Source organism: Propithecus coquereli, unplaced genomic scaffold (genome assembly GCF_000956105.1).
Source record: "Propithecus coquereli isolate 6110/MARCELLA unplaced genomic scaffold, Pcoq_1.0 Scaffold162, whole genome shotgun sequence".
Taxonomy (NCBI): domain Eukaryota; kingdom Metazoa; phylum Chordata; class Mammalia; order Primates; family Indriidae; genus Propithecus; species Propithecus coquereli.
In genome coordinates, this window is record NW_012140747.1 from 580,136 (window position 1) to 592,959 (window position 12,824).

General features: G+C 38.2%; 1 protein-coding gene across 1 annotated transcript in view; it reads right to left on the reverse strand.

Moving 5' to 3' along the window:
• The window catches only part of CHIC2 (cysteine-rich hydrophobic domain 2), a 44,777-nt gene extending 32,742 nt beyond the window's left edge, over nt 1–12,035 (reverse strand). The window contains exon 1 of the mRNA XM_012641089.1: nt 11,540–12,035. Within this exon, the coding sequence (XP_012496543.1) occupies nt 11,540–11,658 (119 nt within the window). The 5' untranslated portion in view covers nt 11,659–12,035. The remainder of the gene's footprint in view (nt 1–11,539) is intronic.
• Between the last annotated feature and the right edge of the window lie 789 nt (nt 12,036–12,824).

Sequence of the window (12,824 nt, forward strand, 5' to 3'; positions counted from 1 at the left end):
GTGCTCAACTTCATCCTCACCACTCACATTTTTTGCAGGTAACTATAGTCAGTAACTCCAACAAGAGAAAAAAATATCATTGACTATAAACTGCTTTATTACCTTTCCACCCTTTTTTAAGATTTATTTACGTCTTCAGTATCTTTATCATCTTTCTCAATGGGGAAAGCTGCCCAAAGCTAACCATTTGCTCCTGATTCCATCTTCCTGGTCTCCTCAGCGATCTACTCCATTTCTCCCTCTGTTTAGGCTCCTTTTACACAGCCTACAAACCTTCCCAAGTCTATTCAGCCTGAGAATCCTTCTTCTCCCTCGATGTATCTTAGTATCTATCTCTTCCTTCCTCAACCAATGTCCTGAAAGAGTTCTTTACATTCACTGTCTTTAGCTGACCTCCCATTCATTATCCAGACTACCACAATCCAGGTGCTTTTATCCACGCTTCTTTACGGATGAGACTGCTCTCAAAAGAGCAGTTGAAAACAGCCCTTTTCAGGAAATCCTCTTTCACACAGCATTCTCTGAGCAAAGAGCTTGAGCATCAGAATGTCTTACTTGGCACAGGCCACAGCAAATGTCTCCTTTGCTACATCTTTGATCCCTGTCAAAGCCTCCCCCCCACCTTTTTTTTAAATCTAGGCCAACCAAAGCAATACTACCAGGTAAAGTTTTAGCAAGACCATCTTATTTTATTAACTAGATAAGACAAGCCACATTTCACGTCTGTTAATATAACTGCAAAATACTACCTTTAATGATTTTGATTTGATATAAATAAACTGCTAAGTTTTGATACTACCTTAGTTCTGGCTTTTTAATTTTTTTAAAGTTTGGTAGGACATAGGGATTGTTAGAATAAAAATGGGATATGTTTTAGTTTAAATTGACAGAATTATAATTACTCCTTTTATCTATTATGCTCCTACAAGTCTATACAGAAGTTTGCAAATACAGTAAAAATCATTTACTTTATTCTAAGACAAAGTACAAAGGCCAAATTTCATCCCATAAAATAATAATTTGATGTGCTTAAAAGAATAGCGAAGATTCCTGCATTAGATAGGAAGCTGAACTCCCTTCAGACTCTAATAACCAAACATTCTACTAATCCAAAAAGCTGGAAGTAGCACCTAATAATTTAAAAAGATGTGATTCAAGGTGGGTGGCATCTTAATTCAGTAATCTATCAACACTAATAAATAAAATTATATTTTAAAAATATTCTATGTTAGCAATAAAGTCTTAAAATGAAAAATACCATGTGCTGTCAGTGGAACTATAAATTGTTACAATCATTCCAGAAATCAATTTGGCACTAAAAATATTTATACGTTTGTCACAGTGATTTTTCTTTCAGAAATATAATGTAATCTAAAAAATAACCTGTAACATGGATAAAAATTTATGCCCGAATAAGTTCACTGAAACTTTATTCATAAAAATAAATACTTATTCACAACAGAATAGGAATGGTTAAGTAAATTATCTCAACACAGAATATTAGACAACTATTAAAAATTAATAACATGGAAAGTATATATACTGCTAAGTAAAAAAGAAAATTCAAAACTGTACTCACACCATAATCTCAATCGCAAAGAAAAAAAATCTTACAAATTGATAGAATCTTCAAGAGTCCAATCAGATGGTACATAAAAGGAGTCTTAAAAATTTTTCCTACCCTTTGACCCATCAATTCTATGTCTAAAAATTGATCGGAAGGAAACAGTTACAGTGGCACAGATATGTCAGTGAATAATCAAGTATTCTTCAGCATTACTTTGGGGAAGGCATATTAAAGACATTTTGTTTCATTTGTTTTTTAAAATAGAATTAAATTTTTCAGTAATGTATAGCTGTTGCTAAGTAATACTTTAAAAGCATTCTGTAATATACAATACAATCATAATTTTTTTCTAATGAATCTTTTATTTGGTATTAACTAGGTATTTTATCATAAGTAAACAGAGAGGTTTAGGTTCATTAACCAAGTTTTCTTGAATGCATTTCAATCTTTTCCATGGCTCAAGACCATATAACCCCAAGTCCTTTTTACTTCAGTTTTTAACTCTTCTATGTTCCTTGTATCTCCTGTATTAACATCTCTTAGAATTCACTTCTGCACTGTCATTTTGAATTAAGATATGTTTTGAACTCATAGTGAATGTTGCCTTATAAATACAGAACTGCAAAAATCTGGCTATTTCAACTTGTTTTACCCTTAGCCAAAAATATTTGTTCAATGTTTATTTTCATAACTTTTGAGTAGCAGTGCTATTTTTAGCAGTGAAGGTTTTAAAATAGAAATATCTTATAATTATATTCAATTAATTATAATACATAACCTGAAAAGACACAACACAGCTCAAAACCATGTATACTAGAGAGAGTAGCCTGTTACTCTGAATGCCTAACTAGGAGCTCCCTACACCCTGGTTAATTAGACCACAAACAGACATCTGCTTTAAGAACAGCTAATCCCTGGTCTGGCTAGCAGCATATGGGATAGCAGAGCCCAATAGTCCTGCCCAACTTAGACAACATTAACTAACTCAATCAGATCTCTCTTGAGGGATTTGAATATAAGATGCTAGTTGGTAACATGCATAAGAGCTGAAAGACAGAGAAAGGGCTTAAATTGAACTCTGGATATAGTGCAACCATAAATAATTGGGAGTCAAGAATAAGCTGAAGCCAATAGTAAGCAGAAATTATGAGATCATCAGACAAGTTTAACAATGGGCCTGATTAGGGAGGGTCTTCCAGGCCATTAAAAGGATGCTGAAGAAGATGGGCAGCCTTTGGGAGGCTTGATACAGAAAACAGACATGATCTGATTTATGTTTTAAAAGGATCATTATGACAGATGTACCAAGAGACTGTAAAGGGAGAGAGGCAAAGGTGGAAACAGAGAGTAGTATTAAGTAATGCAGAAGGAAGACTGGCAATTCACACCAGTAGTGGAGGTGGCAAAAAGTGGTCAGATTTCAAAGACAGAGCCAATGGATTTCTTGACAGAATGATGCAGTGAAAGAGAAGGAGGGAAATCAAGGATGCACCAAAAATTTTTGCTCTAAACAATTAGGATGCTGGATCTGCCATCAACTGAGAACGGGAGGGCTGCAGCTGACACTGATTTGAGAGGAAGATTATGAATTCAGTTTTGGATATTTTGGATTCTGAGATACTCAACCTGTATAAATCTACAGATTCAGAAAATTTTATTTCCCTATAGATATGACAAGACCCATGAACATATGAACTAGAAATTTTAGACTCAAACTGAACACATGGATTATGCTGATGGCAAATGAAGACAGTACTTATTTCCTAATGCTGAACTCTGAGCTCAATGGAATCAGATTTTTAGCTATTTTTGGAGATGAAGTCATAATTATGGAAGAAATTAACAGATTTTATGTATATAAATCACGTTTTAAATTTATCTGGTTGCCTCAATATATGTCTGAATATCAATGTAGCTCAAAGAGGAAGGGATAGAACTCAAAGCATACTTCGTCTACCCAGAAGATACAGAACCCCTGGAGCTGGAGACATATATACGTGTCTCAGAATAAGTCGAAAAATTTTAACTCTGTGACCACATTCTGAACAATGTTTGAGTTCATCTAGCTCTGTGCAAGTATAATCTCATTCATGAAACTAGTGAAATCAAAGACTTAATTGTTTAAATCATGTATAAAATTCACTCGATCATAAACCTCATCCCTATACACAGTCTTATAATAGTCTAGCATTAGCATTTTACCAATTTTCAATTATTAGCAATTACATGTGTTATTAAACAGTGAAACATTATATAAATGTATACTTACTAAAATTCATGGTAGTAACTAAAATTTATTTTTATTTTTTAGAGATAGAGTCTCACTCTATCACCCGGGCTGGACTGCAGTTGGCAAGGTCATAATGCACTGCAGCCTCAAACTCCTGGGCTCAAGCGATCCTGCCACCTCAGCCTCCCAAGTAGCTGGGACTATAGACACATGCCACTGTGCCTAGCTGTATTAACTAACTTCTAATGATACAGGGATTCAACTGAGCTAACTCAACTACTTTAAATTATCTGTACCAGCCTAAGGAGAAAAATCATTCATACATATCTAATTTATTCATATTTCATTAATAGAATATTCTTCACACGTTTATAAAGCTTATGAGCAAAACAATGATGCTAAATACTGTTCATTTAAGAAAAATATATGGTTGAATTGGTTTATAATATAGACTACCAACAAATATCAATTTGAAGTAACACATATAATTGAATAGTTTAGAAAAGGCAGAGAAAGAAGGCTGGGTACATAGGAACTCCTCCACTGAACTAACCAAGGATTCCATCATAACTGCAATACAAAATCAAAGAGAATAAAACAAGGAGCTCTTGCAGGAAGCTCTGATACATATGTAGTATATTCACTTGTTGTCAATCAAAAAAAACAAAGGTAGGTTACCCCAAAGTCCAACCAACTCTACCAAAAGTAAGTTCATTTATTCGATGGCAGAACAGGAAAAAAGCTTAAGAAAAAAAAATTATATCTCAGGGACCTTGTGAGAACATTTTGGCCCTCATGGATCCAATTCAGTTCTAAATGTAAGATATAAAAAGTACAATAAACGCACATTAGATTTTCCTCAAATCTAATGAACCATTTAATGAGGGTTGTCAGACACCACATATATTGTAGCTAAAGAGTATCACTTTCTGAAGGTCCTCACTTCAAAATCTATCATCTTGTTTTAGAAAGCCCCTCTCCACTTCTGACACATGTGGCTGTCTTGGCAAACCAGCTGCTCTCTAATAGCAAAACAGAAAGTGCAGGTATGTCATCAAGATGGTCCCTAGTCAACAGTAAGGGCAATCTCAGTTATTTGACCTCACCCTCCACAAAACCAAAACAAAAAACCATACAAACACAGCAACTAGGGAACCAGATAGCAAACGTGGCCATTGCTATGTTGTTCCATACCTCATAGGGAAAGTTGTGAAATTTGATGGCTTATATCCAGAACTGTAATAACTCTTTTATCTAAAGACTAACACCCTAGCTCGGGCCACTATCAGGTCTTACCTAGACTGCTTTGATCACCTCAATTTCATTCTAATCCCTTTACAATCCTTTCTGGCCTCTACTGAGCCCTCCAACCTCATTTCAAGGCACTATCCCCTTTATTCACTACATTCTAGCCATAACACAGAAGCATCCTTTCGGTTCCTCAGGCAGGCCAAACCCTGGCAAGTGTCTGCTGTTCTCCAGATCTGGGGTGCTTGTCACAGGGCTCTTCATCCTTCCTAAATATTACCTTCCTCGGAGAGGTTATCCCTAATCACATTATTTTTCATCACAACACCCTATCAGTCTCCTTTGCCAAAATTTTCTGAGATATAATTTGTCTATTAGTTGTAAACTCTACAGAAACAAGAACCACGTGTGTTTCATTCACAACTCTATACCCAGAGACTTGCATAATAGCTGGTATAAAATGAGCATTTAATAAATACTTGTTAATTTACTTATCAGTAAACCTCGATAAGACAGCTGATAGTCAAAGACTAAGCAAAAAGTACTCTGAGCAAACAAAAATATCATAAAACCCAAGTACTAAAATTCAAGCATCTCCATTCAACACAGAATGAACTTCCCTTACTTTACACATAGTTCTACTAAGGTTGGTTGTTTCATTTCCAAGTATAGCTGATCAATTACAATGAGAGAAAAAAGTATATAGCTGATCAACTACAATGAGAGAAAATGATAAAGAGAAAGCAACAGCCCACACATGTGAAATTCAAAGTACATTTTAGAGAAGGTTCTCAAACCCCAACATACCAAAGGCCTCTAAAGCATCACTATGTACTAACATGGTAATATCTGCTTTTGATTAAATGATTCATCTAGTCAGTTAGATAATTCTGATTCATGCTCAGGATCTTGTCTTAAAGCTGAAAAGTGTGTATCACATTTTAGATTGATTTCTAAAGATTAACCAAATAATGTGCATGTAGGGATATACATTAAAATATGAGATAAATAATAATTTGTTGAATGCCTATTATGGGTCCAGGTCATTAAATTATTTCTGACTTTCACACCTAACCTCTATGGTAGATATTATCACATTTGCAGATTAGAAAAATGAAGTCAAGAAAGGTCAATTTGCTTATGGTAACAATCAGGAAGTATCTGAGAATTGAAACCAATCTGTTTAACATCAGACCACACTTTTCCCACGTTTATCATCCATTACTTTGCAAATATATCTGATATGAGAATCACCTAAGCTCTTGTTAAAACTAAAAATTCCTAGACTCTTCTCCTAAGGATTCTGGTGGGGTCAAAAATCACCAAAAAATCTTACACAAAAGATACTAGAGTAAGGATACTTAAGAGCATTTGTTACTACGTGTTATATTTAAAACTTAATGTTATTGAGAATGAAATCTTAATAACTTTATAGTAGTCAGACACAGCTATGAAAGAGATTTAAAAGATTCCTGTTTGAGTATAGTTGTTGTAGTCCTAGGCCTTTAACCTGTTAACAGTATAAACTCAAGTTGGAATTCAAGAGTATCTCTTCAATTAAGTACTCTTTAGAGTAATATTATTTAAAGTTATGTTATTATTTAGAATAATAGTATTTGATTAATTATTTACCATCATAAATACATACAATTTACTTTTCACCATTTAGTCCCTGTATTCCACTGAGCTAATCACATAAAATTTTAAATACTAGTCAATTTCATATCTCTTGGTAGGCAAAAACTCAACATTGAACTCTTTGGACTGAAACATCATGTAAATTTTCAAATTCAAATATAGTAAAACTTTGAAACCTCAGTTCATTATCATATTTCTCACTTCTTCAAGAAAATCTATCTATTAAGAAGTTTTAGAAGTTGGTCCATTAAAATGCTTAGCATTTTTTCTTTCCTATTACCAAAGACATGTCAAAGCTATAATCGAATTAATTTCTTCTCAGCTTATAAGGAATAAGAAAAACCTCTAGGGTGAAAATAGTCTACCTTAATTTGACAATTTCCTCACAATTACCAAATTTCATTTAAAAAAAAAAAGGAGTCATTTGTCTTTTCAATGTGGTAAGGGTTCTATTATAAAACATTGTTTGCCTTCATTAGGAGGTACAGAAAGGGAAGAAAACTGGTTCCTTTTGCAATTCTGACAAGATCTAAAGATGTATGCCATTAACTCGTTTATTCAGAGAATATTTCAGGACCTATAATATTCCAGACACCATATTAAATAGTAGAGAAATAAAGACCAATAAACATAATCCCTGCTCTCAAGAACTGTACAACCTGTGACAAAATATCAATAATCCCAAAAACAAATCTCAAAAAAAGTTAAATCTCTAAAAATGGAATATTTCTTACATATTATGCTGGCTGGAGGAAAGAGGTAGGAATTATGAAGTTTAAAAACTTGCTTAATTGAGGGGATTCTGTAATTTGTATAAATCAAGTTCAGGTCTTAAGTGCTAACCACAAATCCAGTAGCAGTCTTGAGATACACATTTTAAGACAGACGAATTTTTAACTCTACCATTTGAAAAGTCAATAAACACTAAGGTGTTCTTGTGATGTCTCCTAGGCAAAAATTATATTGTACCCCAAAGTAGTTTCCAAGCTTTTTCGAGTTTCACATTTCTACATCTTCAATTTTCTGTAGCGTATCTGAGATAAAAGCAAGCAAAGATTGGTGTCCCACAGCCATTGATAAACACTTGTGTTGAAGGATGAGGAATTATTTGTGGAGATGGTAAAAAGATTACACCTCAGGACAGAGTAAATGAAGAGACAGTAATTTAGTGAAACTAGAAAAGAATAACATTAGAAACAAATCTCAGCAAAATAACTTGGCTCTATGACAGGACTTAAATTAGAAGTCAAGATTATACACACTATAGCAAAGCTGTTTGATTCTGATATAGGAGGGGTATGAAGTAAGATGGGAACAAATAAAGTCAACTATAATGATAGATTAGGTAGGAAATACTGGCCTAAACCAACTTGCACAAATTTATTCTAAGGGATAAAGAATGCCACAATTTTAAAATATTAACAAATCTGGATGACGCTACCTAATTAGTCACTTTTTTCCTCATCTTCATTATATGAGAAGTCACCACCAAAAAAAAGGAAATCCACTTTTAACTGAATTGTAAGCTCAAGCCTTTAAGTTACATGTATATAAATATTATGCAATAATATGAATTTATCATTTCCCTCCCTTCCTTCCAATACCACTTTCCTCAAAATATGCTTCTGTACAAGATTTCTCCATATTGCTACATGCAAATCTAACAATGAAAGAAAATATTAATACTTAGCCAGAAGAATGTCAAGAAAGAATATTGATTACGAGAGAAGTACAAAGTGTAAGTCTGATTTGGGGTTAATATAAAAATATTTGTTATTAAAGACCACTTTAAAGCAGACGTGATTTAGGGAAATTAAGCATATTGCATGCTATGTCACCCAAAATCTGACCATGCCACAAAAATTAACCTAGAAAATATAAGGTAACTTACTTTCTCACTTCACAAGGATATGCCAATCATGTCACATGAGAATGATTTCTCAAATGAAGAGTAATACCTTAATATGTTAAGGTAGAAAAAAAAGAGCCAAAATATTCAACTGCAAAGGCCTACTCAAAAGTTAAGTCTGTGAAAAACCTATGGATAGATCTATATATCCTTCCAGGCTGATCTGGATTACAAATGATTGTGTTTGCACTATCATTTACTAGCAAATTGGTAAGGGAAGACTACTTTGATCAGTTCCTTAGCCTAAAAAAAAAGGAAGGGGGAAGTGATAAGTTTAGCCAGTCTTACCACAACTGTTTTAATAGCTCTTCCCATTTATATTTAAAGGCAGGAAAAACTGAACAGTTACCGTAACACATAAGCACCATTCCAAAAACCTTCACAGGTGTTAACTGGGCTACCCACGGGCATAGTATACCTAAGAATTTTGCATGACAGTCATGTAAAAGAAAGTTTTGTATTACTATACCTGTAACACCACAAAACAGGCTTAAGTGTTTAATACAGGAAGATCCTTATTCTCATCAAAATACTTCACACAGTAATTTAAGCACATGCGAGTTGTCTAGAAATGGAAAAATAAGACTGAAGTGCATCATTGTTAGGTTTGAAAATGGCAGTTCTGATTTCTTAGTACTGTATTTTATACCTATGCTTCTCAAAGTGGAAAACTGCATCTGAGGAGAATAATTAATAAAGCCTAATATTTATTGAGCACATTACCACACACTGTGATGAATTCTTTGTGTTTATTATCTCATTTAATCCTTAATAATCTTAAAAGGTAGAGACAATGACTATCCCCATCTGAACTGAAGGGGCATAGATAATCGATCTAAGAAACGGCTGAGACAGATTGGAACCTAGAGGCTATAATCTCTCCTGGAAGGAAAGAGAACTTGTGGAGGAAGATCACAGAAATATTAACTCCCAGCACAGAAAGGAATACTGTTGACTAGTGGCAGACAGTCCCTTTCTTATTTCCTGGAATAGAGTGGTTTTCAACCCTCGCTACACATGAGAATCACCTGTAGGTTTTGTTTTGTTGTTGTTGTTGTTGTTTTTTAAATCTATCCATGCCTGGATTCTTGGCCTTAATTAGCCCGGAGTGGGCAGGGTCAACGCGTATTTTTTTTTTTTTTTAAAGCTCCCCAAGTGATTCTAATGGGCACCTATGATTGAAAACCACTAATAATTCTTTCCCACTCTAAGTAGCCAACTACAATCAAATTCACTGATCACCTATTTGGTTCGGAGCACTTTGCCTGTTATATCTGCTGTTTACCTAACAAAGTGCTTAGATTTTCTTCTCTTTAAACTGAGTAAACATTACAACTGTAGCTGCATCCTTTTAAATAACAAAATTTTGCCAGCTTTTCTTTGACATGAGGACAGCAGGGGGAAAGGTAGGTAGAGAGCACTGAAAAAGTTTGGAAATCCTTTCTTTAAGCACCCACATACTCCTTAGGCTTAAAACAACGGAAACGCAAACTAAAAATGAAATGGCGGGTTATGAGACTAAAAGAGTTCTGTGATATGTGTTAAAAATTTAATATCTGATATTCGGTTATGTTTCTTCATGAAGCCAATGATGACAAACACTTAGAAGCTCTATTGGGATGGTAAATGCCATGGTCTTGCCATGGTGCTGTGATAGCAAGGATGCGGTGTTTTTACCCTGGTAAGTCACCTGAATGTAAACTAACAGGTGCTAAAGAAATCAAAGCGTTACAGAAGCATATCCAAACAACAATATGCTGCTCATGTTGTGTATTGAAAAACGCAAGGATTCTGCTGACAATCTTATACGAGAAGTCTTATTGTGTCACTAAGTTATTCACAGCACAGCCCACTCACCCTATACCAAAATATAATGAAAATTGTTCCAGACACTCGGACTTGCCAGCCCTTTTATGCTACTGCAAAGTGCAGAGATATCTGGCAAGTATGGAAGTTTAATCTGGGATTTGAACGACAGATCTAAAATGAAAAGAGTATCGACACTTCCAGTTGTACAAAACTCTGGACTTCTCAGAGAAACATTACAAAACTTCCTGCTTCCGGACAGCTCATAATTTGGTTCAAGTCTTCACATTCCTTTATTAGTCATGACATTTCAGAAAGCTCTCGTTGCTTATTGTTTGAATAATATCGGACTTTTAATGTTGCTAGTCAGACTTACAGGAATCCTTACCAAATCAAGAGCCCATCCTACAGTTCATGCCCCAGGGAAGGATTTAGTCTACAGGGAGCCCCCAGTAACCTGAGCAGAGTGTGTGTCCCTCGTGTTGATTTAAAAAAAAAAGTTGTAAATATATCTGCATATCTCAAATTAATGTTCATCTGTATGTTTTTATCATAGACAATTACAGGAACTTGCATTAGTCCCACAGAAATTGACTCTATTAAAAAAGGGAGAAGACCTGTAGGTCTGTGTGAGACACACACACACACACACACACACACACACACACACACACACGACAGTGAATCTCAGCATCGATTGTCACCGGGGTCTCGCATGGCCCAGACCTGGCCTCTGAGCCATATGTCACTAGGCTCAAAAGCACAGAGAACCACAGGGTAACTGGGCCAGAAAACAAGAGCGAGGCTCCTCACAAATACACGTACTTCCACCCCGAAGCTGAAGGGGTGGCCCCGAAGAGCGGACCCTAAAGGAAAACCTTCCCTGCCGGGATCCGTCGCATCGCTCGGGCCTGCAGGCCCTGCCGAAAGGGGTGTGTGGAGGAGGAAGGGCAGTGTCTGTCCCCACTTCGGAGACCCGAACAAATGAAAATAAAGCAAGTTCGCACTTCCTGGTCGCCTGCTCTTCCCAAAGGCCCCCGACACCAGACAGACACCAGGGAAGGGGGCTCCCGAGGAGCAAGCGGGGCCCATCCCGGCCCTGCACCTCCCGTCCTCGCCCTCGCCCTCCTCCGGGCCTTACACGGTGACGTGACCGGAGCCGCGGACCACCACCGGGTCCGGCGAGTACTTGAGCAGCTGCTCCTCCAGGGCCCGCTCCTCGTCCTCCTCCTCCTCGTAGATCTCGTCGAAATCCGCCATCCTGCGCCTCCGACTCCCCCTGCCCAGAGGGGCCTGACTCCGGGGCCGGCGCCGGGGGCCGGGCTGGCGAGGCGGCGGAGGCTGAGGGGAGTCGCTGCGCCGCCGGCTCGGAGGCCGCGGAGTTCGCTCCCGGCTGTCTCCGCTCCGGCTACAGAGGGGATGGGGTCCGGGCCGTCGCCGCCGCCGCCATTACCATCAGCAATTACAACAACACAATGTCAACATCCGCCCGGGGGCCGACACCTCCAGCAGCACCGCCGCCGCCCGCCGCCGCAGCAGCAACTCAGGCAACCACAGCAACAGCCGGAGCCACCCGCTGCGGGAGCAGCCGGCTACGGCATCGCGAGACTTCCCAGGAGTGCGGGCGGGCGCGAGCGTGGGCGCGTGGGCGCGCGGGCGCGCGGGCTGGGGGAGCGAGCGGGCGCGCGCACGTGCGGCCTCGCGCGCTCCCGGGCGGCGGTCCCTCCTCCGCTTCCACCCGCCGACCGCGCCTGGGGTGCGCGCTCCCGCCGGCGCGGTCCCGCCCTCCAGCTCCCGGGTCTCGGACCGCGAAGGCTGCGGCTGGGCAGACTGGAGGTCACGACCCCGACGCAGAGAGCGGGGCTCGGAGTGTCCAGTGGGACATACCGTTCCCCCAAAGTCGTCTCTAACCAAAACAAACAACTGAAAATAAAAACCCTGGTTGGAACAGAAAATTGTTCGTGCGTGTGACTGCCAGTTTATCTAATAACAGAATCTCGCTTTTCGCCCGTTTTTAAGTCTATGATGAGAACCAGAATCTGTACTTTGCCCATTTGTGGAGCCCAACAGAGGCTTTGCGAACCTTTTTGTCCACTATACTACGGGATTTCCCAAAACATCTCCCAATTCAAACATCATGTCCCTTTATCCCCTTAAATATAGTCCAATACGTGATGCCAACGATGCTGATTTTTTTTTTCTTACAAGAAATCTCACTGTAGTCATGCTATGAAACAAAACTGATAAATTCTCTGGATTTCGTATTACAAGATGTGGTTTCCTGCCCCAACTTGCCCACCAAACATAGTCTGTTTTCTTCCCTACAAACCTTAGGAATCCCGTTTCCTTTCTTACTAGTTCCTCCCACAAAGGAAAGGAAGGAAGAAAGGAAGGGAGGGAGGGAAGGAAGAAAAGGAGGAAGAGAA